Source organism: Pteronotus mesoamericanus, unplaced genomic scaffold, assembly GCF_021234165.1.
Source record: "Pteronotus mesoamericanus isolate MK-2021 breed Mesoamerican mustached bat unplaced genomic scaffold, CSHL_Meso_final scaffold_36, whole genome shotgun sequence".
Classification (NCBI taxonomy): Eukaryota; Metazoa; Chordata; class Mammalia; order Chiroptera; family Mormoopidae; genus Pteronotus; species Pteronotus mesoamericanus.
In genome coordinates, this window is record NW_026555313.1 from 13,229,580 (window position 1) to 13,257,254 (window position 27,675).

General features: G+C 34.4%; 1 protein-coding gene across 1 annotated transcript in view; it reads left to right on the forward strand.

Moving 5' to 3' along the window:
* Positions 1-27,675, forward strand: part of DDX10 (DEAD-box helicase 10) — a 286,609-nt gene that overhangs the window by 171,612 nt on the left and 87,322 nt on the right. The window contains exons 14-16 of the mRNA XM_054592588.1: positions 6,717-6,836; positions 9,732-9,893; positions 20,362-20,418. Of these exons, the coding sequence (XP_054448563.1) occupies positions 6,717-6,836; positions 9,732-9,893; positions 20,362-20,418 (339 nt within the window). The remainder of the gene's footprint in view (positions 1-6,716; positions 6,837-9,731; positions 9,894-20,361; positions 20,419-27,675) is intronic.

Below are 27,675 nucleotides of genomic sequence, written 5' to 3' on the forward strand. Positions count from 1 at the left end.
TATACTCACCATGCTGTACAACTTCACAACTTACTCATAACTGAAAGTTGGTACCCTTTGACTTAACATCTTCTTTATTTCTTCTTTGGACCAGCCCCTGGCAGCCACTCTTCTGTTTCTATGAAAAGGGCCTCTTTAAAAAAATTTTTTTATTTTTAAATGATAGTATACAGTCTTTGTCTTTTCTGTCTGACTTATTTCATTTGACATAGTGCCCTCCAGGTTTCATCTATGTTGTTGCAAATGTCAGGATTTTCTTCTTTCTTATGGCTGAATAATATTCCATTGTATATATACACCACATTTTCTCTTTTCATTCATTCTTTGACACTTAGGTTGTTTCCATATCTTGGCTGTTTTGAGTAGTGCTGCGATGAACAAGGGAGTGCAGAGAGCCCTTCTAGATACTGAGTTTGTTTCCTTTGGATATATACCCAAGAGTAGGATTGCTGGATCATACAGTAGTTTCTGTTTTTAATTTTTTGAGGAGCCTCCATACTATTTTCCGCTGTGGCAGAACCAATTTGCCTTCCCACGAACAGTGTACAAGAGTTCTTTTTTCTCCAAATCCACACTAATATTAACCTCTTGCCCTTTTGATAATACCTGTCTTAACAGGTATGAAGTGATATCTCACTGTGGTTTTGATTTCATTTCCCCATTAATTAAAACCCCCAGAAGAAAACAGGGAAAAATCTCCCCAATATTGGTCTTAGCAATGATCTTTCAGATGACACCAAAAGCACAGGCAACAAAAGCTGCAATACACAAGGTGTCTACATTAAACTAAAACACAAAGGAAACAAATTAAAAAGGCAGCCTATGGAATGGGAGAAAATATTTTCCAGTGATGTATCTGATAAGGGATTAATATAATATCTGAGATAATAGGGAGCTCATATATCTCAAAAGCAAAGAAATAACTAATCTGATTAAAAAGTGGGCAAAGGCCTTGGCCAGTGTTGCTTAGTTGGTTGTGTGTTGTATACAAAGTGAAAGGTTGCTGGTGAGATTCTGGTCAAGGCGCATGCCTGGACTGTGGGTTTGTGGCAACTGATTAATGTTTCTATCACATCTATGTTTCTTTTCCTTTCTGTCTCCCTCCCTTTCCCTCTCTCTAAAAATAAATACATAAAATCTTAAAAAAAAAAAAAAAAGTGGGCTAAGGACCCGAAGAGACCTTTTTTTCCCCTCAAGGAAGACACACAAATGACCAATATGTACATGAAAGGTGCACAACATTACTATTCATCAAAAGGTTATTTCTTAAGCAAAGATTTTATAGATGGGTTTAAAATAAATGTCAAATAGTGCATTGTTAATTTATACTGTAAAATTAGAATGTGTGAAATATTATAGTTCAGTAAATTTAGGATGAAAGAAAAAGTATGCTTAGATAGCAGGTGGCTTTGCCTTTTTTTTTTTTAAAGAAATCAAATAAGGTCTAGTAGGGTTTGATTATTTAGGCAATGGAAATATCTAAAGGTAAGTACATTGGGAATTTTAGACAGCAGTGTTTATAAATGCTAGGAAATGCCCTTATGTTTAACATAAGGATTTAGAGTATTACAGGTACTCTCTTAAGTCTCCACCAGGGTTGATAGTTACTTATTTTGATGGTGTCCTTCAGTTTTATGTACGGTTGCTATTATAAGCTTTCAGTTATTCAGTGATGTATATGGGAACTACTTTAAGAAAGCAAAATCTGATTTCTTTAGAGTATCTGTCCTTTTAATTCTAACTTTCAACTCCTTAAGCCTTTTTAAAAATTTTCTTTTGCAATATGATCCCTCCCCCTCCCCCCAGATATATTATATTGAGGTAGGTTTTCTTAATTGATTATATTTGGAATCTTTTTGTAGCCAATGTAAACAAACACGATCCTTCTGGTAGGAGCCATTATTGTTTTTGCTGTGGTGGTTGTAGTTCTTTGTTTCCCAGCTATTTGTGGCAACCATCTACAGCTATCATGGGACCTTGAGAATGACTTGATGTTTTATCAGTTTTATATTTTATGATATTTTCCATTTAGCATTTTATTTTGAAGTCTAGCATACATGTTATGGGAGAAGTGCAAATAGAAATGGAAATTGGATTTTGATGTTTTACATCTTGTCAGAAAACTGGAATACTTTCTGGTTGCTGCAAATTTCATTTTTGTAGCATTAATATAAAGTCTTGTAGTCAAAATGCAACTCGTCCCTAACAATGGTTTATTTTATATTTTTTGTGACTTCATGAAGAGAAATATAAAATTATTGATGAGCACTTTCTTTCTCCCTTGTCCAAGAGCCACTGTTGAAACTTTTAACTAAAATGTGAATTTTAAGGAATGAAATTTATTTTTAAAAAGTCTTTAGTTAGATATTTAAAGGTATGTCACAAATCCAGAAAATTTCTTTACTTAAAATGTTTATTATGTAGCAGTTAAAAATATATGCTTGGCAGAAAACAAAACAAAGCAAACCAAAATATTACGGCATATGGCAAACTCTAAACTTAAATGATGATGTGGGAGAAAATACTAACACATATTTAGCAAGTGAAGAGATCCCACAAATTAATAAAGAAAATGCCAGGGATCCTAAAATAAATACTGGAAAAGAATATATACAATGCACAAGAAAAACGCCTTTGTACAAATACAAAATAAAACTTCCCTGAGATGATATTTTTCACCTAGTTGACTGGCAAACATAAAGCCTAATAATATAGATTATATTTAAATAGAAGTGGAGAACCAGTTCCTCTCAAATTTTTGGTGAGAGTATAAATTTGTATAACTTCTCTGGAGGATTATTTGGAAATGTTTTTTGAAATTTAAGTGCACATACTCTGAGTGATTTAATTTTAGAAATTTATATTATATATATAAATGCACACATGTATGAAGGTTTATATGTAAGGCTATTCATTGAAGGATGGCTCTATTATGAGTTCTTGATGTACTTAACCTGAATGTGGGTAGGATATCTCTGGAAGGATACAGAAAAAACTAGGAACAATGCTTGCTTCTCAGGAAGTAATCTGAGGTAGCTGAAGAGAACATGAATGACAGTTTAACTGAATAACCTTTATAAAATAAGTGAACATGTATTACCTGCTAAAATTAATATTCAAAAGAATGACATTGAGCTAAGACTCCCTTATAAGCCACATGTGAAATACGCCATCGGTGGACATGCAGATGGTATTTTTCATCACTGATGTGCCAGTAGTCTGTAAGTAGTGTTTAGTTGTTTGTTACTCATTTCAGACATTTGTCCCTCAAAAGGAAGTTTTCCTTGACTTCCTCCCATTAGCTAGGGCAAGCACCTGTTATATTGATTAATTCGTCCTCCTGTGTATTTTTTCTGAGTATTACTACATTTGTGATTAAATAATATTTTCCACTGGTTTATTTTTTATTTTTTCACTGATAGAGTTAGGCTCAATGAGGGTTGGGAGTCCACCTGTCTATTTCACTACTGGAGCCCTGGCATGTACTATGATGTGTCCTTGTTTGTTGAAGACACTCAGTGCATGTTTGAGTGAAGAATAATGCTAGAGTATCAGAGCAAAAGCCATGCCTATTGGGAAAGATGTATGTACCTTTTCACCGATATTGCTGTTTCTGCCCCTTCTTTCAGTGTCTTCTCTTAAACTAACAGAAAAATTTAATCTTTTCTTTTTTTTTTAGAGGAAGAGATCACAGATCCAATTTAGAAACCATGATAAACCATAAAAATGCAAAGATGCAAATACCCCCAAATCTTGTTACATAATTTCAGTGGTTTCATGGATTTCCCTAAAGCTCTTGCAGTAGACCTGCATCACTCCAAGCTTCTACTCTTCAGGATTGTTTTTTGACTTGTGTGGATTCAGCTCTGTCAGTTTTCTTGTACTTAAGCCATAATATTATTTGATATCTTTGCTTTGTGACTTTTTCTCTTTTTCCCGTGACTAGACTTTTATATTTTATTTCAAACAATTTTAAACATACAGAAAGGTTGAAAAAACTGTACTTTTGGACACCAAATTAGCCACCACTCATATTCTACAATTAACTTTTTATTATATTACCTTTATATGCAATTCTTGTATTCATTCATCATCCCTTTTTATTTAGTGCATTTTAGAGTAAGTTACCAACATCACTATATTTTCTCCCATACATTGATAATTCAGCTTGTCTGGCATTAACTAAAGTTTAGTATTTGCTCTACAAACAATGAAATTTACAAACAATGAAATACAGTAATCTCAGTGTAATATTTAATGAGTTTTGGCAACTGTATAGATCCATGTAACTCAAACTCCTATCAAGATATAGAGCATTATTCTCTCCCTCCAAAAGTTTGCCCCTGTTCACCAGTATTTTTTGTGTTTCAGTGATTACAACTTACTTCTATGTAATTGTTGTTTTTACATCATAATGAGCTTAGTTTGCACTGTTTCTTCCGCATTTTCATTATGAGGTCTAATGTTAGAATGTCACCCAACTCAGGAACCTTAAGAATTGACCTAACCATAAAGCCTAGATCCAGATCCAGTAGGAGTCAGTAGCATTGTCACCAATCCTGGTGGTCACCTTGGTGATGTTTTTAAATAAGAGTCTGTGGGGAGAAAGTTGTAGGAGTAATGATTGGGAGGAAGGAAGTGTGTGTGTTGGGGGTCTTATTAAACTGCCTTGTGTTCATAAGGTGTCATACTGTTAGCAACTTAACTTCAGTTGACAGGCTTTCTGCCACCCTATTTCATTTTAATTTAGGAGTTTTACTATCATACAGTGCATTCATTCACTCTCAGAAGCCAGATCAGGAATTGAGATAACATTTCCTAAAGGAGAGTAATAGTAATGTATCTTAGAGAACAGTGGTGGGAAGGGGATTGTGAAGGAGGGATAGACCAGTTTAGAGCCAAATGCTATCAGATCTTAACATTCATGTAGTCATGGACTCCCAGCGGGTGGAGGAGATGGGGTATCCCTTGGCAAGAAGAAATCTAAAACAAACTTAATCTCCTTAGCAGTCCTGTCAAATGTAGGTATAGAGATTGTAGTACATTGCTATCTGTCTGCTATAGTAAAAATTAGTTACTTCAGAGGAGATTAATCTTCTCATAAGCAGTTTAAATGGATTTAAAATCCTAGCAGATTCTTAAGTTGTCTGATACTATAGTTTGCATGTACTAAGAACCAGAAATAGTAAATGTAGTGCTAGTAATACCCACATAACAGAACCATCAGTGTCAAAATGTTCTTGTACTTGTCATATTTTTGTAGATGTGCTGATTTTCATAATAGATATTATCTAGACATATAACTTATTGATAACTAATGAGAAACCTATTTTAGTAAATTTGTTTTGAATTTTATGGTATTTTTCAGGATTTTGGTATTCATTATTAATGGTATTTAATTTATTAAATTAATTGGGTTTTTTTTTTTTTGGTGCATACTTATTACCGTAACGTAACAGTTGTAGTTGATGTTCATCTCAAAGCTTCTGATAGTCCTTGTGTCAGTCCTCTTTTCTAACTTGCTTTGGGTGATTTGCTATGGTACAGAGTTTAAAAAAATAAAAAATCACCTGGGAAACTCGAAGTCTTGGATTTTGCAAATTAAGCGTCTCTGCAGTTTGTATAATTTCTTTAGCTAGCATGAGATCAATATATAATAGTGATATTTGAGATTTTTATAACACTTATATTTTGTATGTTTTACATTTATTATTAAACTCTCCCAACAATCCTGTGTGATAGGTTCTATTATTATCATCAGTTTACTTACCTAAAGCCCAGAGGTTAAGTAACTTGCTCCTAAGTGGCAGAGCTTGAATTCAATTCCATTTTCTTAACTATACCACTTTCTTAACTTCTGCTTATTCTGTCTACTCATCTAATGGAGGCTGCCATAGATTAGTTAACTGATTACCACTGTCATTAGTTACTACAGTTTTAATTTAAGGAAAATAATCCAAATTTTCCTCAAAGGTGGTATTTCTTGTCACTCATCAAAGCAGGTTATGGTGTGACCCTCAGCTTCCTATCTCAAATAGTTCACTCACCATTAACTTAGCACAGATACGCAATGGCTTTATATTTTTAATATCTTGCACTGGTGGTTTTAGGACATTAGCGAGGTGCGTGGTGATCAGCGTATCCTTGTTTAAGTACTCATTCCTTCTCATCTTTGGTCACAGCTTAGTTATCATAGGGTGTTTTCCAGTGTACACATAGGAAATTAATGTAATAGCAGGAAGAATGTTGAGTGGCAATGTATTGCAGTCATTTTGCTTTCCAGGTAAACATTTCTCTTCTAAAAGTTTAAGTTTGCACTTGGAAATTAGATATATTTATAAAATGTGCTCTATTTTTTAGCTGGAAGATAGCTTTATTTATCTTACCTGTCCATTTATCATGTAATCATGTAGTTTCTGGTGCTTTAACATTATCAGGATAACACACTTTTAGTAATAGGATAAAATGTAAAGGTTATGTCTAACATTCATCTTATTTACATGTCTTTCCCTTATTTACATCTTATTTCCCTTTAACATGGGAGGTGTCATGAGTTAAGTCTAATAATTTAATTTCTGGACAGTATTTTTGGCGCTTCTCATTAGCCAGTGTAGCAGTAAATGCAGTTGGTTTTGGAAAGTGCATTGCCAGACTTCAATTGTTAATATAAATCAGCCATTTATGTAATCATCTGTCTTTTTTTTATTCTCACACAGAAAAAAGAGTCTTCTAAATCCAGAGTCAAGAAAAAAGTGACCAAGGTCGCAGAAGCGAAAAAAGTAATGAAGAGAAATTTTAAAGTGAATAAGAAGATAACATTTACTGATGAAGGAGAGGTAAGAGTCTTAAATGCTTTATTTCTGAGGTAGAGCTGGTCCTCAAATATAATGTTATATTTCATTATAATGTTGATGGGATGACGTAGGAACTTAGCTCTTGTTTATATCAATTAGCCTATGATAAAATTGGTTGCACAATAGGTCAATTTACTGAACGTTCCAGGACCTATCAAGGATGTTGAGTGAGGACTTAATGTATGTCCCAAGTATTATGAAGAGTTTGACTGTCCTGCTTACTTACCATTCACTAATGAGAAAAAAATGTTTTCTAAAATATGCTAGGCAGTTCCTTTTGTTACTACTGGCATTCCATCCACTATATACCTGCAGGCAAGAATGTTTTATTGACAATAAACTGAGATACTTCTTGGTAATAACAGAGTTGGTTTTGAACTTCCTAAATTATGATTTTATAGATTAGAGTTTCTTGTCGTGGTATCCATCAGCCTGTTCTATGGGGACAAGTCCAAGTAGTAACACAACTACTTGCCACAGCTTTGTTTGCTGGACTCTAAAAACCCTCTGCTTTGCAATTCCTCAATTTTAGATGCTGTATTGGCATGTTTCTTACTTGCTGGCCTGCTATGGAAAGCAATTCTCTGCTTTAAAATAATCTCAGACACATAGGTGCCTGATTTTCCTCTCCTCCAGGGGTGTCTAATCTTTTGGTGTCTGTGTGCCACACTGGAAGAAAAAGAGTTATCTTGGGCCACACATTAAATACATTATGATACGTAATCACAAAAATATCTCATAATGTTTTAAGTAAATTTATGATTTTGTGTTTGGCCACATTCACAGCCATCCTGGAAGTTGGACACTTCTGCTCTCATCATTGGTCTTAGTGTAAGTATATACTCATAGAGTAGGGAAGGTTTAGCACTCAGATTGTTCATGAAAGTCACTCTATTACCTATTAATATCATCTTCATTTTTAAAAATGAAGGACACCTAGAAAGTCCAGTGACTACCTACGGAGTGATGGCTCCAGTTTAATAGACCATTGCAGGGTCTCCTGAACATCGTTTCTTGGTTTCACGCTCACCAACCCACAGGCTTTCCTGTTCATGCCGACACAGCACACAGCGCTCCACGCTTACACATCTCTTCTCCCTTGCCCTGTCATTCTTTCCCCCACAGCACTTACTGTGTGATTTATTCTGTATTTATTTGGTTATTGTCCGTTTCTTCCATTGTGGATGGAAGATGGTATTTCTTGACCTCGCTCACTATTCTGTCCTCAGCACTTAGAACAGTATCTAACATATAAAACCATCAGCAAATGTTGTTGAATCAATGAACCATTGTCTAATACCCCAATAAAATAACAGAGCTTTTTATATCCACTGTCTTATATCACATCAGATATTTCATCATTAATAAGTGCTGCCTAAATTATTAAAAAGAAGTCAGTACCTGAGAAAGGATAAACTAGAATATAGATGTATACATCAGATGCTTACTGTAAAACAAGGTTAGTGCTGTTAGTATATTGAGATTCCTTACTGTGCTCCTAAGTTTAACTGTACAGATTATACCACTTAGCTCCAAAATGAATGTAAATCCTTAACTGTAAAATGTTTCAATGTGAACTTATTTTGTATGAGCCACATTGAAAATTCTGATCTAAATCTCTTAAAGAAATGCTGCTATCTGTTCAGCCCACAGAGGGATGGACTTTTTTCCCCTGATAGAAAAAGAGGTGAAGAGTCAGAGCAATGGATGGCATTCTCATTGCCACGGCCAGTTCCTCGCACTGGTGCTTCATGCAGTGTCAGTGACGGCCAGCGTGACTGCTCATGCAGGACATTTGTGAGCCCCATTTGTTGCCAAAAGTTGAGACTTTGTAGAAATTTCATCTTGAAGAATGACTGATGGTGACAAGAGGGAGAGGATGCGTTAATACTTGTGATGTGTGTGCCTACAACTTCCATTTGCCTGTCAATTAATTAGCAGTCTTTCAAAAATGGTGGCAGCTACTTAAATACTTCTGGTGACCATTTATTAGGTAAAATAAGAAAATCATTTTTTGTCTAAATTGTAAAATTTTACAGTACTAGGCCTGGAAGATTGTTGAGTCAAACCTTATCTTTCAGAGAAGGACACAGGTGCCCAGAGATTAAGTAATTTATTTAGTATTATGCAGTGAGCTTGTGAAAAAGTCAGGGTATTAAGCCAGGTCTCCCAACTTCCAGATCAGTGCCCTGACTTCTCTCACTTCATATGTGTACTTAAAATGTATGTGTACAATCACGTAGATTTGAGTAGGCCTGTGAAACGTAAACTGATTTTCTTTATGCTTAGTTCAGTTTTTATTTGTTATACCAGTTGATATGTGATCCATCGACCAATTTTGAGCATCAAAAGTATTCCAGATACTGAATTGGGCTCTGAGAATACATGAACAAGACATACGATTGCCCTCGAGGAAATAAAGTCTAGTCAGAAAACCAGGAGAGTAAAACAACCCATTGCAGTGAGAAACATTGGAGGTACACAGGCGCCATGGCAGCTGACAGGGAGGCAGTACTCTGGTCAGCCTGCCTTGTGGCCCTGTGCACATCACCTGGAATCAAGTTGCTGGGGTAGAGCATCCGTAGAACACTGTTTGAAATGATGCTGAGGCAGCTGCTGCCTCTTCCAAATTAGTTTGTGAAATTTTCCTTTAATCTTCCTTTCACTGGGTTATGGCAGCATTGCTTTAACTGGAATAGTCTTTTCTATGGCTTGCTCACTTTAATTATAAAGTTTGTTAAAAGGTTTAAGAAATATAGGTAATAAGACAGAAAGTGTGTATGTGCACTACTTCAAAAATCATTATACAAAGGGAAATGGTTTTCTGTTGATGTTCCCTGCCTCCCATCCTATACTGAATCTTTCCCCTCTCCGCAGCTGGTTCAGCAGTGGCCACAGATGCAGAAATCTGTGTCGAACGATACTGAGGAAGACGACGCCACTGGTGGTATCAACTTAGATAAAGCAAAGGCAAGGCTTCAAGAAGAGGACAAATTTGACAAAGAAGAGTATAGGAAGAAAATTAAGGCAAAGCATCGGGTAAGCTTTTTTCATCATGAATTAATACTGAGTGAAATTTAATATGTTCCTGTACCTATAGATATTCATTAATAATCATATTATGTTTTTTTCTAGCACTTTTTCTTTGGCTCTTTTGTCATTTTATCTGTTCTTTCCTTTTTCAGTTGGTAGAGATTTTGTATATTGAGTGGTTTCTGAGAATGTCACCTAAATCCGCTTTTGGTTGCGGTGACCCAAATAATATTAATGTTTCTTTTTTAATTAAAGTTTTAATTTTGGACCCTGGCTGGATAGTTTAATGGATTAGAATGTCAGCCCAGTACACCAAGGTTGTGGGTTTGATCCCCAGTCAGACACACAGCAAGAATCAACCAATGAATGTATAAATAAGTGGAACAAAAAATTGATATCTGTCTCCCCCTTCCCCCAACCTTTTTCCTACTCTAATCAATAAAAAACATTTAAAAAGTTTTAATTTTGGGATAATTATAGTTGCACATGTAATTATTAGAAGTTATACAGAAGATCCCATGTATTCCATTTTTATAGTTTTCCACTTCAGGGATATTAGAGAAGTGAAACATTGTAGTATGAAGCCTTTTGGAATTGAGTTTTTCCACTCAGCGTAATTCTCTGTGTCAGTTCATCCAAGTTGTTGTGTGTGTCAGTACTTCATTCTTTCTGTTACTGAGTAGTACTCCATGTTATGCATGTGCGACAGTTTGTTTCACCAGCCACCCATTTGAGCAACATTAATGTTGTGTTAAGCTTTAACTTAATAGTTACCTTTTTTGTCTCCATAGCACCATCCCTTGTTAATGGATACAGGATTAAACTTAACATTAAAAGGAAAAGGAAACCTTGTAAGAGAGGGTGCTTCTATTTAATATGTGTGTGCCCCAATGACCTTAAACTTGGCACTTTTCTCTTACGATATCGCTATCTTTTCACATTACTTAATTTCCATAACAGTAGACATTTTACTAGATAAAATAAATCAATTAATGAAATAAAACATATTTACATTTTTAAAGAAGTTTCTGCAGCATACCCCTGAGACAATGAATGAGTTCAGGGTACTACAACATCATACTCAAGAATCATTGCTATAATATATTAAGAAACTCTTAAACTTTTCACTGAGGACATTATTAACTGTATTCTAAGAAGGATTCTTGGAGTTTTTGACTCTTATTTGACTTTGTAATTATTAAATGGCCCAGGAAATTTTTTTTTTAAAAAGCAGCAATTCTCATTTCTTTAAGGTTTCATACAGCTTCACAGTAGCATTTGATGAATAAGAAAAAAGTAGATATTGAAGGTAGCTTCAGGGATAGAAATGAATTGTGAGAAAACATTTCAGAAATAGGGAGAACTAATGAACCTGAAAGACACTGGTTGCAGTTGTTGGGTATTTATGTTATTGAGAAAACTAAACATTTCTTGCATTGCTGCTTTTAGTGTAGTACTTTAAATGAAACTAAAAATATTAATAATATTAAGAGTGTCAGTAGCTTGTCCTGTGTCAGCTCATAGTCTGCTTGGTGTATTTATACAGGGGAAGATTGAATATAAGAACATTTTATTCTTTATTCTTAAATTGTAGCCAACAGCTTTTACATTTTTCACATTTCTTTTAAAATGTGAAGAATTTAATATTTTCTCATCTCATCTTCCCTTTTACCCCTTTTCCCCCATGTGTGAAAGTTTCTGTTGTATCCAGGTAGTGGAATATTCTTTCTGAATTCTTTAGGAACTTAATTTGAAATTGACTAATCATAAATTTATTACACATTTCTGTGCTAGGCTGTGAAGATAGAATATTTAAAATAAATGTTTCTCTGTACTCAGGAAAATTACAATTAAATTATACTTAACTATGGGTTTTCTGTTGCTGAAAAGTTTTTGAAACCTTTCTTTTAACATTAACATTTTTGGAATGAATAGTATATTCATATTGTTTCAAAATGAAAATCACAAAAAAGTCTTGCTTTTGCCTGTACCTCATTCATACCTCCATCCTATAGGTAACTATTTTTATTAATCATTAATGTATCTTCCCATTTTCTTTATGTAAATAGGGGAAAAGAAAAATTATTTTGTTGTATTCTCTTTGTTACAGAAAGCTACTATACGGTATTGTTCTGCACATTTCTATTTCCACCTATTTTTGAGATTTGAAATAATTCATTTTCTTTTCTTTGGACCATTGTTAAAATATAGCATATGATTTTTAAACTATCACTGTGATTGTCTCACAGCAAAGTTGAACAGAGCAGTTTGGGGCTGACATAGTTGTGAGAGAAATTACAAGAACTTTATATACTGGTGGTTTTGAAGTCAATACCTCTGTAATTAAAATAGACATGTTTTTTTAAAACAAATTGAAGGTTGTTAATTTATATAAAATAGGTATATTTTGCACAATGTGACCTGTGGCATACCTTCCATTATAGAGGTTGAAAATATATAGCCTGAAAAAAAGCACAAGGATGTAAGTAAAAATAGTCTTCTATTCAATTTTAATGTAAATGCTTCTTGACACAAATATGATTAGTTTATTGGTACTTTTATTAGTAAAATTATTTACTCATATATAAGTATCTGTGTATTGAATTGGAGAAACTTTCACATTTGTGAGCACTTTGGAATTAGCGTGTTTATTACAGTAGAATACCTAAGACACAACAATACAGATGCTCAAATCAGTGATGCACCAAGCTGCCATGGACTAGATTCCTGTGTTAAATGGCAAATTTCAACATTTGGTGTAATGTTTGATGGAAAGAAGATGGTGGAATTCTTGCATTTGAATACTAAGTCTGGGATTACTTAGTCCAACCTGGGATTACTAGTCACCAGTTTGGACTACATTTTCCTATTCTGAAAAACAAGGGAGTGGAAATTGGAGTCAGTTGCAGATGATCAGAGAGACATCATCTGGCTCTGTGTGTGTTGGTAAGACATGGGAATGAATATTTGAAAAATGGAATTTTAATTTGTAATTTTCCCGTACTGACAAATTGGATTCCTTGTTTGATGATAAGGCTTCTTTCTTGTTCACTTATTTTCCAAAAGTTACTAAACTTTTACTTCAAAAACTAAGTACATTATTATCTTGCACAGATTATTTTATTTTAGTTGCTCTAACTGAACAAATTATTGGTTTTGAAATTGTATTTTTTTTCCTAATTGAGTATATTACTTGCTATAGTGACAATTCTTAGTTATTCTAGCGTAAGGTTTTACCCAGGGCAGCTGTAATTATGTTTCCCTTGAAGCTTCCACTCCTGATTTAGTTGTTTCTGTAAAACTATATGAAGAATTGTATGTCCCTGAAGAATACTTGTAATACTAACTTTAGGGTCTAGGTATAAGCTTTACTTCATGAAGATAGAAAAGATAAAGAAACTGTTGACATAAAATTATGAATGAGGAATATGCCTGAAAGAATTTTATGTCTGAAAAGAAAACTCTGTAAAAATCTATAATTCTGTATTTGAAACATACATTATTTTTTTAATGTATCAATTTTAGAAGATTTCATAAACTTAGGAATATTCTTTTTGCATATTCAAAATATTTCATGATTATCTTTTTTGGTTTAAAAGGATAAGATATTTAATATATAAGTGAATTTAGTCTTAGTAATTCTGTTTGGGAGTAGTTGTTTTGCTCCTATGTTTAAAATTAACAGTCTTTCACCATAGTTTTGAATATGTGCTCAGTCTTTGTAATGTAGAACTTAGCTATTATTTTTTTCCCCGCCTCTTTTTCCTCTGTGTTATTACATCTCTCTTTGACTCATATTTTCATCTGCCAAATTCTGAAAGCTCTGTAATTTGTACTATGACTTCAATAAATATCTTTCTCTTAAAGATTTAATAAGTGAGCAATAAAAATTTTAACTAGTTTATAGCAAAAAAAAAACCAAGAACAAAACACCAAAAAAACCCCAGTATCACTGGGAATAGAATTTTACCTGCCTCCTTGTTGGAACTCATAGCTACATACCTGGAAGACTTCAGGGCCCTTGTAAAACAGCTTTAGGTTACTTAGTTAGCAGCTTTATTTCTCTTCATGAGGCTTCCATGTAGCCATTAAACATCATTTTTTTCTGAGACCATTCTGGTCTTTAGTTTCCCCTGGCAATTCAGAAGTAACTGTACTTAACTAGGCCCATCTATTACTGTTTTCTCTGCTGAATCTCTTGAAACTTTCATCAGAAGTAAAATTACAGCACAAGCTATAATTTTTGTATATAAAGTCATTAGTAAATTGTAAAGGCAAAAACCACTACTTTTGCATGGAGACAATGTGTTTTTTGATAATTCAGTCAGAACTGTGAAAGGTGAGTCATGGGTCACATTACTGAAACGATTTTAATCTCATGGAGTGAAAATCTCCTCTGTGATGCATCGTCATTCTTAGTTCTGAAAGATTACTTGTCTTTAGGGAGATAATACCTGCTACAACAGCTCAGAGTTGAGAGAAGCAATTCGTTAGGAAGTTCTGCTGTATCCATTTTGGATTGTGTTTTTCGGTAACAGTCACTCAAGATACAGCTCTGGATTGCTTGCAGAGACCACACAGCGTTGCTGTGGCATCCACTTACTACTAATACGAACGTTAATAAGTTACAAAAGAATTAAAGGGGCTTTTTAGAAAATCTGTATTGTTGTTGACACAGCATTTAGTTGGCACGTAATCCATTTAAATCTTAAATATAAATTTATGTGGTAGTCAAGAAGGAGGGAAGCAGTAATCAGGCATCTTAGAATAGTAAGAACAGAACAAAATAATAACAAGTAGTAGCAGTTAGTTACTTAGGCCCTGCACTAAATGCTTTTACATGTTATCATATTATATGCTAAAAATTAACTTCTTAAATAAGTGAGCTACCTCATTTTACAGATAATAAAATTAAGACTTAGAAGGGTCAAGTAATTTGTCCAAGGCCCTACAGTTTATCTGTAGCAGCTTTGGGAATCGTTACCGAGACCTTCGTTACTGTACAGTCTTTGATTTTAACTATTCAAAAGTGTCCCTACCTAAGTCAAACCATCAGATATTTTTCTACCGCAGGGTAACTCTGAAACAATGAATACAAAGGCGGAGGATTGATAACAAGTGGAGGATTTTGAAGAAGGAATAACAAATAATGGAAACTCTTCACGTTTCCATAGCCAGAAATAAAAAAATTGGTGAAAGTTTACAGTTTAGCACCCTATACTAATACTGCCTTTCCCTGAATAATCTTTGCATAGTTATATAGTTACTAGTACCAAAATCCATTTTTAAGTAGTTGTGGTCCTTTAAGAGTCTAGGGCATTGTCAAGAGACTGGTCTGGCTCATATGTTTTAGGAAATTTCACAGATGTCATTATGAGAGCAAGGGATTAAGCATCCAATGCTTAATTCTAAAATGGACCTTATGAATAAAGCTTATTACAGAGGAGGGAAAGACATCCTCTTCCTGTACAACCCTGTCCCTCTTCCACTTTCAGTTCTTCCTACTTACTGTCATAACCAGGCTTATTTAAAAAAAAAAAAAAGCTGGACTGTTTACAACATAACCTTTGCCTATAATTTGAAGATGTCTGCTTGGGAGGTTTGTTTTTATTCTCATGAGCTTATAGCATCTTGTGATACCGAGTTGAACATCTTAGTACTTGAGCCCTTCTTCGTTCCAGTTTCCAAAATGAGACAGATACTCAAAATTGCATAGATTTTATCAACTGTGTGTCAAGTCTTTGAGCTGTTTATTATCTCTATTTTTCTTAAGTCCTTTGTTTTGTGGATTTTTTTTTTAATAGCACAGGGTGTTTGAGAGATGTAGTGGTTATTAAATTGACGGTCGATAGCTGGAGACTGGGGTTAAGAAGCAGGGGTAGAGTTTGGAATTAATGGAATTTAAGGGACTGACAAGATTAGGTAATAGACTACGAAGACTGTTTATTTTGCCCATTTCTGTATACCCAGAGTTTACCATGGGGCCAAGAATTAATAAGTGAATGAGTGTTTCCATGTAAATTTTTCTCCTTATCTTCATATCCTTGTAATTGTGGCACATTTATATATTGAAGGCCAATTTTTTATGTTGTTTAAATGAAACTCTGTTGAATATCATCAGTCCCCAGCCTGTTTGGCATGGGGTGCTGGTGGAGGGGGGATGGTTTCCAGATGATTCAAGCGCATTACATTCAAGTTCATCTCCTGCTGTGCGGTCTGGTTCCTAACAGGCCTGGACTGGTACTGAGAGGTTGTGAACCCCAGGGATAGGTAACAAAATGCACCCTGTTTTGTTCCAGGTTCCTGGGAAGGTTACAGGTTTATGCGGATTTTGTTCTTGGAGGGGAGAGGATATCTTAAGGGGCAAAAATCTTTGTAATCCCTCTTTAACTCACTTTTGTTGACCAATTTTCTTTCCTGAAAAAGAAGTTCCTGTAATTCTGCAGTGAGGATTGATGCCCGCCCCCCCCCCCCCCCCCCTTTCTCTGTGTGACAGCTGGGAACCCAGTTCCTTACCGCATTGACACAGTTGCCTGGGACTCACACAAATAGGTTGTGCTTCTACCACCTCTTGAAATACGAGTTGTATTTCCAAATCTACAAATTTCCAAAATTGCCATAGAATGAAAATTGTTTAAATACGTAGTCCTGACTGCTGATGAAATTCATATTTCATGACACTTTTTTTCTGGAAGCTAAGTCCTATAGTGTGTGTGTGAGGAGCCAAAAGAAGTGTAACGTATATAAAGGGAGTATTTTGTACCTTGAAATGTGATTTTCCTGTTCTTCTGTCCTATGTAAATTTGATTTTATTATTGAATTTCACGTTCTTCTTATATTTAATCATTTGTAGCATGGCAGAACTAAAAACAAAATATTGCCTTCTTTTTGTGTGGCATAAAATAAATAGCTTTTGATACTAATCCTCAAAAATGAAATAGGAAAATAAAGGATTTAAAGCATTTGGACCACATAAAATTAAGATGTGTGAGGGGGAACCTCCATTACTGAATCTAATAAAATTCAGTTATGTTTTCCCCTGAAGTCATTGTACTCTAACCTTTTATCATTATGTCTTGTCATTTAGAACATCTATAATTTATATACTTATTTTTTAAAAAAGTTTTCCTTTTTTCCTGCCTTTCTTTCCTACATCTATTTCCCAAATTATGGATTACCGTAATTCTACTTTCTGGTCTCCTCTGTTAAAGACTAATTTTTACTCTTGCCTCTTTTTAGATAAAGTGTTAACATGGCTTTTAAAGATAATAATGAAAAATTTTCTAATTTTCTTTCTGTTTCACCCAGTATTGAAAGTTTATTTTTTTTATTACTCTTTAGTTTCACATCCAAGTCATAGTCACTTCATATTGTAAAGGTTTTGGATATCTTTCATCCATCTGAGAGTTGTGGCAGAACTCTTAAAAGGAAAGAATTATCCCATTTACATGCATGTATGAATTCTGATAGCCAAGTGAAATCTGAAATTTAAAATATCCTTCACTGACTATAGTGTTATAATTAATACTGGAGTTCAGTAGTAGTGGGAAATTGTCAATATAATTTTTTTGTGCTGTGATTAAATTGGCTAGATGAAAAGTCTCAGAATAGGGGTTGTGTTTATTTGTATAGAAATAGAAATGGTTTTTCTGATGTGAACATATCAAGGTTATTCTTTGGAACATTGAAGTGCCATTTTCAAATATCCTAATGTGTTGGGAGAAGGCCAGCTACTGGATAATTATAACAAAAGTCTGTGTGAGTGTTAAATGTAGTTAATTATCTGTTCAGATGGGCAAAAATTAATTAGAGAATGTCCACAAAATGCTAGCAGGAAAAAAAAATGCTATCAGGATGAAAAAACCATTATGATAGCAGATCACTATTAATAATAAAGGGAAATGTAAGATTTATCTAGAATGTATTGATAAGATGAAATCACTATGCATCTACAAAGTTAAACAAACTTTCTAAGGGAGGAGTGAGGGGTATAGAAGTGCTGGAGATGAGGGACTTGAGGACGTTGACCCCATAGACACAGTTTGAATCTCAGGTTCATCACTTACTGGCTTGTGATGACAGACAAGTTACTTAATCACCTTGTTCTTCAATTTTTCATCTATAAAATGGGACTGATAATACTCCAAAGTTTTGTTAACAGGTTTAAAATATATGTAAAATGCCTAGCACTCTGCTGATACCTAATAATTCAGGCCTATTACTGTTAGAAATAACAACAGAAATGGGCAGAAACATTCTTATAAATGTACAATTTTATTACTTTCAAGTTATTTGATGTTTTTTATGTCTGTAGTTTTAAAATTAGTTTAAGTAGCGCAACACTCAAAAGTCACTGTGGTCTTTGTAGAATAACTTAAGATACTGCTCTGCTTAATTTTACCTTCAAAACATGAAAATTTTTTTTTGGTAGAAGATAGAACTAAATTGTGTATCTGTGAAAGAGAGCAGAAAGATTAAATTACAAATACATGCATCTACAAACTAAAGCTGTCACTCAAACTAATAAGCATGATTATGATAAATTGTTTTAAATTCTTTAATATTTTGCTGCCTTAATTTATTTTGTAGTCTGCTAATGTTCATGGAAAATCAGTAATTGGTACCAACTTTTATGGAAAATTTGAGTGCAAATGTTTAGAAACGCCATCCATTACATTTTTTCCCCTCCCACAAATTGAGGAAACAAATTATTTTATTTTAGTGGCAGAACAACTCTCATAAACTCTTCAGAGATCTAGTTCAGGGACAACGTGTAATAATAACTATTGCATTAATTGGCTGCTTGTTAAAATAATACGAGGTCTTATTTTCTTTCATTATTAAAATTACATCTGTTAAAGGCTTTAAACCCTGAATTTTAATTTTTATTAGAATGTATTGGAACAAAGCACTAGACTTGGCATACAGAGACCCAGTTTTAAGATCAGTCTCTGTCACTTACTGTGCTCTTTGACAGTGTGCAAGTTAAGTTCTGGATTTTTGTTTATCTTTCCTTTTCCTTTAACTTTGGTCCTGCAACTTTCAAGTATCTTTAGAATATTCCTCTGTATAATTAATTGCACATTGTTTAAGTTTTACCTGCCCTTTTAATTTTATGTTTTATTTGGAAGTCAAAGTAATACCTATTTTCTGCAAAACTGGGGTAGAGAAAAAATAATAATCACAGAAATTTCTAATTTAACAATATACATTAGGGGTATGACATGTTCACGGTTGCCATTTGAATTTGAATTTTTATTAGTTCCACTTAGAATTTAGTTTTTTTACTGTGCAGTCTGAAGCTGTTGAAAGTGAATCTCTGAGTTCTGTGAACTGCCTTCCTCTTTGAGACTTTCAGCATTTATGTGCTCACTTTGTCATCATAAAGGGGTCTATAAACCCAGATAAAGCTATTAATAGCAATTACGTGTCCTTTTCAATGCTGTAAACAACAGAGCAGCCTCAGGTCTGTTAAGAGTGTGTGTTAGAATTGGCTTTTGAATCTGGAGTAAGCTATGTATATACAATATAAAGTATAATGGTAATGATAGACTACCCCGATTTAGAAAACTTGTTAATTCTCATGTTAATGGGTGTTTAAGTAATAGTGATCATGGTTGCAGTCTCATATTGCTTCATGAAAAGAAAATTTTAAAAATATATAAATCATTAGCTATGAACTTTGGATTGAAAATAGCCTTTTTATTATATTAACATCTTGTTCTTGAAAAAGAAAAGTTTTCATTTAAGACAAAATTCTTTTCAACTTTAGCTGGATCTGTTTGTTCTGAATTTTAATATTATATATATTTCTTTATTTTTAAAAAAATGTTAGTGTTGCACTTTCTGACTATTTTATTGTTGGAAAACAAATGGGGAAATTACAAATCAATTTAATAAAATAATATGCTTTATAAGAATGGTCTTTTATTGTTTCTTTTTTTGTTTGAGAAAATATTGCCACTTTTCTAAGACCCGAAAGAGAGGCTTACATATCCTTATAAATTCTGTGTTTAGACAGAGGCAAATGGGAATAGTCAAGATTGCATTTTTTCCCTTCTTTTTATTCTAATAGCCCACATTGATTGTGATGTAGGGATATTCAGTACAATATCCCTAATTGTACTGAATACTTTTATATATTTATATAATTCTTATACCAATTTTATGAAATACATACTCCTATTATCTTCATGTTTAGATGAGAAAATGAGGATTAGAGAATATAAATGAGTTGCTCAGAATTGCATAGCTAGTAAGTGGTAGAAATGGGATTTAATTCCAGATCTGTTTGACACATAGATAACGATAACGAATATGTGTACCAGCCTCATAAATACTTACTCAGTAATGAATGAAAAATAAATGTCACGGGTCAGTTGGCTTAAGAAAAAACTGTTATGAAATGGGTAGTCTGGTTTACATCTAATAGATGGAAGTTTTTATGTTGCTGATTTTCTGCCTTTTCTTACAGGAGAAAAGATTGAAAGAAAAGGAAGCCAGAAGGGAAGCCAGTAAGAGACATGCAAAGGTAAGGAAGGGTTTATATTTTAATGAGAAGGTATTTGTAACACTGACTGGAATTTAAATACTCTTATTTTCCATCTGCCTTTTATATTTATTTATACATCATGACATTTGAATTGGATTTTAAGTCTGTGTGTGCCTGTCATTTACTTTCTCATATTAATTTGTTTTCTCTGTGATGCAGGATGAAAAAAGTCTAAGATAATTTGTTTATTGGCCTTTGCCCTACTACTCCACAACGTTTTTTCATTATATTTTGCATCTATTAAATATAGGAGATGGTAAACTCTGTGGGCCTGATAGGATTTTAAACTATATCACCTTTAGACTTTGTAGACAGCCTATGTGAAACCAACCTGATCATAGATAACTGGAAGCATTGGTTGCTTCAGTTCAACTCTGAGACTCTGGGGGAAAGTTCTCTGTGTCTCCCATTTTCATTACATATTCTGTAAACAGTAATTTTCAGTAAGTATATATGTACAGTTTTGCTGAAATATGTATGTACAATAGTCAACACCATCCATGTGCAGCAGTAATTTTTATCTGGTGTGTTTGACACAAAGAACGGTTTAGTTTCTGCATTCTGAGGACATTTAGGAGAAATGATTTCCTAAAACCAGGGCCCAGTAATGTATGTCATTTCTTACGCTGTATCTCTTTGTGCTGTGGCTGACTATCCACAATTTCTTCTTGGCAGTTAGCAAAGATCCAGCTCCCTTGAGTAAGCCCATAATGTTCTTTGTCATTTTTTTCCATGCTGGCCATAGCACTTAGAGAGCAAGTCAGAGGTGATAACTCATGTTATAGTTCTGAAGTGGGAAACAATTACTCTACAGTGCAAGGTGAAAAGACAGCTTATATTCAGTGTTAAATATCACTCTGCCTTCAAAGGTGCCTGAAATGAAGCTACGTTGTGTGCAGCCTGATTGCTAAATCCGATCTTGGATTGTGCATATGCCTTTAAAGTGCAGATGGGAGCTGTCATGGCATGGAAGTTAGATCTTAGGGCTTCAGTAGGAAAAATTTGAATCTAAGAAGAAAATTTTAAATCTAATGAAAGCATTTGATATTTATGAATTTATGAATGAATATTGCATGTTTACATAAAAACATTCCTATTTATTTCACTAAGAAGCTGTCATTTCTGCATATAAAATTATAAAATGAAAGTTATAACCTGGAGCCAAAAGAAAGCTCTGTTACTATATTTCCTTTGTGTGCATTCATGTATACTTGCATATTACTAAATATGTTTTTTTTAAATTGTTGATACTGTATGGTTTATCTTTTATAGTGTTTGAACTGTAAGAAATTGCTCTCACCCTTGAGCTTGCTTATTGTGCCTCTTTTTTCCTCATAAATTGATGTGTTTGGTTTTGATACTGTGCCAGCTGGGAAATACACAGACAAAAGGCTGTAAAGGCCAGCAGAGCTCACATTTTCCATTGGAGCAGATCTCTAAAGTGAACTCTTCCAGCCAAGCCCCTCCCTTTACTCTTCACCTCCTCCCTGATTTGTCATATGTGTTTGTTTTTTGACATTTAAGAAAGGAGGAGGAATTTATTGTCAAGAGGACATCTCCTTTCTGTATTACCACCAAGGATTGTACTGGGAACAAATGGAAGAGGCTCTGGAGTTGACCTGGCCTTGCTGCTCAGCCAAGGAACTTTTCAATAGCCAAAGGCTATGTGTTAGTATCACTTTCAATAGTCAGCTGCCTCCATTTCACAGCCTTGTCTGAGTGCTCAGATGTGGTAGTCCTGTTGTAAGAATGGTATTAGCAGAGGGATAGTGTGGATGGGTTGTAGCTAGGACTGAAACATTCCTGGAGATACCAATGACTGCAACAGTGACAGATTCAGGCTGATTGACAGATCAAGGAATTAGCTTAGAATCAATCTTTATATACTGAGCTTTTTTCAACTGAAAGTGATGGAGATGGAGGCCCTCATGGTTTTTCAGGTGTCCCTTAGGAAACAGACCCAGAAGCTATTATTTGGAAGGATTATGTAAAGTGGTAATGGCCCAAAGTTCTGTGATGTCTAAGAAGAAACATATAGAACATGAATGATCAAGTTTCCTGTTGTCCATGTGTGTGTGCTTTAAATGACAGATATGATAATTTTAGGGTAAACTTTGTCCATTTCTTTAATATATTTAAACATAATCATTTTGTGATTTGAGGCTGTGCCTTCTGAGGCCATTTGGTCAGCTTCATTGTAGATGATCCTTCAGTCACTGAACCTGTAAGATTTCCAAATGGTGCTTTAGTGGTAGAACCAAAGTGATAATTTGTTGACTTTCTATACCAGGAAGTGTAGTCTTACCATTTATAGCTATTTTAAGAAATCAGTGCATAGAAACTGAAAGTGTGATAAAGGGACTCACATAGCTGTCTTTCTGCCCTATTTGTGCTTCTTTTAGCAAATACACTTATGAAGAACATAGAGGACACGATATTTTTTAAAATTGGAAAAAAAGTGTTTGAATAAAAGTTAATGGAATTATCTTTATTTCCAGGAAAAAAAGATAATGATAATATGAGGTTTTTCAATATTCTGAGTGATGGTTGGTGGTTATCTCTTCCCTGACATAGAAAATATTCCTAAGAAAATTGCTTCAAAGCCCGAGTACAGTAAAATAAAGATGAAATGGACCTCTCAGGAATCAGTTACACCTTTTTGTTAAAAGATAGATCGAATATCTGCCTAGAATATGTTACGTGCAGTGTCAGGAGTAGGAGAGAAACATGAAGTTGAAACTTGGAGGGTTTTCTGGATACCCAATATTTAGTAATTTGGGTGATACAGGTTTTTGTATATCAAAACAGTAGTATAGAAATATTTGAAAGGCACAATGGATTTTATTTTACTTGACAGGATGTTTATATACTTAGAACTTTTAAACTGAGACCTGAAAAAATATTTTCAGCAGTGATCAATAGACTACATTGCTTTTTGAGTTTAGGAATGTTACATAATCCTGGAAATACAGCTTCACCTCATTATCCAGCTAGATTGCCTCATGTTACTTTGATGGTGCAAGTGCTTGTACCAGCCTGTGGTGGCTGGAAGGATTTTGCAGAAATGTAAAGAAAGGAACAGCAATGCTAAAACTTGAGGAAATAGATCCCCAGAAATATCTCAGTGCCATGCTGCTTTTGAAAAGAAAGTAGAATTTATTTTTTAAATGTATGAGATTGATAAAACTGAACACTGAAGATGAAGGAGCAAAGAGTAGAAAACAGCACTTAAACACTGGACAATTAAGCATTGCTTTGAATGTATTCCAGATGCTTAAGATTCTTATTTTTTAGGTGTGGGAATATGATATTAAAATAACTGTTATATGTTATTTTTAAGGTTGAAGTTTAATGGCTGTACAGTTTAACTTGATTTTTTTTTTTGGTCTGGTTTTTATTGCATTTTTATTTTGGTGACCCTGGGGCACTTTATTTACTAATGTAGTAATTTTAGGACATAGTGTTTTGGTCACCTAAGCTGGTCTCAGTTCTTTCAAAATAGGAGATCCAAAGAAATAGAAATTTCAGGACATGAACAGGCCTGAGAGAGATGATCTGGAGTAGTTTTCTAAGGTAGTGGTCTAAAATGTCTTTTCCTCTGGCCACCAACAGTTTCATAAAGCAAAGCTAAATTTATTCATTTTGATAGAAATTTCTTCCTTTTTTTTTGGCTCTGGAATGTTCTTTCATTTATGAAATAATAACGATTTTTAAAATAATCATTGCTTAACAAAGTAAAAACTCAATCCTTCCAAATCATTGTTTGAGTTTTTCCTGGCCCATGAAATTTAAGGTCCGTGGGGCCTCCACTGATATACTCTAGTAACTATAAATAGTACCGTGAGTGGCTTAGGGGTTCTTTGGAGGTATCGGGGGAACTCCCCACTCTGCCAGGACACAAGAGGGTTATTTGGGCAGGACTCTATGCTTCCATTTTGTTATTAATCAGAGAAGATTTTTTTTTCCCTTTATGTGTACTGAGCTTCCAGGGAAGCTTTTATTTGAAATGGTGGTTCCTCTTAAGTACATACATAAATGCTTAATATTTTAAGAGTACCCAAATCGATGGATGCCAAAAGCAAGTAAATGAATTATTGATTGTCCCTGGCTTCTAGTGGCACAACTGGTTTGTGTACTGGACCTACCTGAATCCTCATTCCCTGTTACTGTGATTTCCCTGTGCTGTTTTGGTATATAACATTTTACCTCTTCTCCCCCGCCCCTTCAAAAACAAACCTGGTCTGTGGTACATGGGCTAACACCTGTTCATATAAAATTACTAATAGGAAATACATTGAATAAGGACAGAACTCTAAACTGGGACTAGAAGCAGGCTTAGGACTACATTGATGGGTGACCCTGGGCATGTCATTTCCTTTTGGAGCTTGAAGGGAAAATATGGCTTGGTCATTTTTAATCATGTTTATATTGTTGCTCCACATAATCTTGATCTGAGCTATGATATATAAAAAAAGATAGGAATTATACTCAGTGTAATTCCCAGTAAAGGTCCTCACCCAGGCTTTTTCAACATTTGTGGATAACTACTAGTTTTTCTTCATCTGTTACTGTCGGCTTATTTGCTAAAGGATTCTCTCTCATTACAAAGCTACAAATAGACATTGATAAGTGTTCTAACAGTCATTTCTAATTTTTCTAGATCTTAAGCCTTTGCATGTATTCCTTATTGACAGTGTTTTACCAACACCAAATTAAGATTTCTTTTTCATTTTGGGAGGAAATTTCTCTTCATTTTGTGTGTTTCAGACAACTAACTCCCCTGGCTTTTTTCTTTCTTTCTTTCTTTTTTTTTTAAAACATTTCATAATATTGAAATGTTACCAGCCTCTCTCTTTATTCTTCATATGGTTAGGATTACAAGGGCTCTGTGGGATCAGTTTATTTTAAACCAAACAGCTTTCAATATAATTAAAAACAGGATAATAGAAACATAAATTTGTTTACAGTCCCAATTCCCGGAAGAGCAAAGGCACTCCCTAAAAGTAAATTGCTTTCCCATTTGAAGGGACTGAACACTTCCATGGGCACCGTTTGCTTCCCCTGTACAATCACTTATTTAATGGTGCTCTGAATGAGTCATTCCATTTCTCTAAAGCAGTCCGCTCAAATCATACCTTGTTTTTAATACTAAAATAAGACCCATTATGCCGTCCTTGTACTTTTTAAATAACGCTGGGTCTGTTAGATGATGTGCTTTTTTTCCTCTTTGATAAGTTAGCAGTGAAAACCCAAGTAGGTTTAGCTTTTATTGTGATTCTAGTGTTGGTTTGGTTTGCTTAAAGATTAATGTAACGGTTTCTTTCTTTCCTTTTCTCTCTCCCCCACACTCCATTTATAATGAAGAATGGGATTAAAAATTTGAACTTTTAAAACTGTCTTGCATTATTTAAAAGGTACTTTCAGTGTTCCCTTGGCAGAGAATTGTCCTTCTCTAGTCATGAAGATTTGAAGTTAACTATGGGAGAAGGGATAGCGCTGTTCATGATATCACCTGCATGTGAATACATGCTGTTCTTCTAAGATTCAGCTTATTTAGTTCTCCCTTTAATATTCTTCTGATCCTCTCAGACATATTAGACTCCTGCTTTTATAACTCCTATTCCAGTCTCCTGTATACAGCATTTGATAGTTTATAGCACTTTTTTGGATAGTGTCTCTCTTTCCCTCTCAGCTCTCAGTCTTGTTCTTTGTAATGACAGGGATCACAGTGCTTGTTTCATAATGAGCACTTAATAAATAAATATTTGAATGAATGACTGAGTGGGTTAATGAAAGGCTTAAAGAGATACAGAACACAGACTTAAAATCTTTAAGTATTTTTTATTGGGTAAATATACATAGCATAAAATTTATTTTAACCATCTTTAAGTGTACCATTTGGCATTAATTACAATCACACTGTCATGCAACCACCACTACTACCCATTTCCAGAACCTTCTCATTATCCTGGGCTAAAACTCTATGCTCATTAAAGAGTAGTAACTTCCTATTCTCTCTTCCCCCAGAGTACATACTTTCAAAGAGAACACTCTTATATTCCAAATAATTATTTAGCATATGAGGAAATGAAGACCCTTGATGAATAGATGATTCTTCCAAGTTCTTACAGTTAAATAAGAGCAACACTGGACTAGATCCCAGATCTGTGGGTGGTTTTCATTCTACCTTGACTCCCTCATATAACAATATAGAAAATGTCAAAGAGCACTGAACATAGTTTAGAGTTTTATTAGACTTAGAGTATTATTAGGCCTGTCTGGAAAAACTCCAGTCACTGCTGATATAATGAGAGCGGTTTTTGCAACATCGATGTAACCTGGCAGTCAAAGAGAGAGGGCTGGAACATGCATGCATGAACAACGACAATTTCACTGTACGTCAGTGTGGGAGCAGTCGATGCCATTGAGTGAGCGTGTGTACTGTGTGACAATTGCATTCAAAATGACTGAGCGAGTAGAGCAACAAATCTGCGCCACATTTTGTGTTACGCATGCATCATGCCTCATGCATAGTTGTTTGGCGAAATATCAAATCACCCCAGTGACTCAGCCCCCCTACAGCCCAAATTTGGCACCTTGTGACTTTTGGCTTTTCCCAAAGCTAAAATCACTTTTGAAAGGGAAGAGATTTCAGACCGTTGATGAGATTCAAGTAAGTAGGATGGGGCAGCTGATGATGATTGGGAGAACTGTGTGAAGTCCCAAGGTACCTTACTTTGAAGGGGACTGAGAAACTGTTGTTATATGTTCAATGTTTCTTGTATCTTGTATCTTCTTCAATGAATGCTTCTTTATTTCATATCACATGGCTGGATACCTTCTGGACAGACCTTGTGTTTTGTTCAAGGTGTCATAATTTATTAATACTACTCTCAGTCTCAATACTTATTAAAGACTATAACCCAAGTGATACTGAAAATTTCAATAGCATCAAGGTTAAATTTACCAAAGGATTTTGTAAAGAGTATATATTTTTTTGAAGTATGAGAATTTCCTTGGCCAGCATAAAACGTAGTTACTGACTAATAGCTGCTGTCATTCATTGACTGCTTACTATATTGCAAATACTGTGATTAAGGCTTTGCCTTCATAATTGCTTTCATCCTCACAAACAGTACTGTGAAGTAACTGGTATTATTTTCATTTCTTAGATGAGGTAATTGAGGCTTAGGAAGTTTATGTAACTTTCCCAAGATCAAATGGCTAAGATATGGC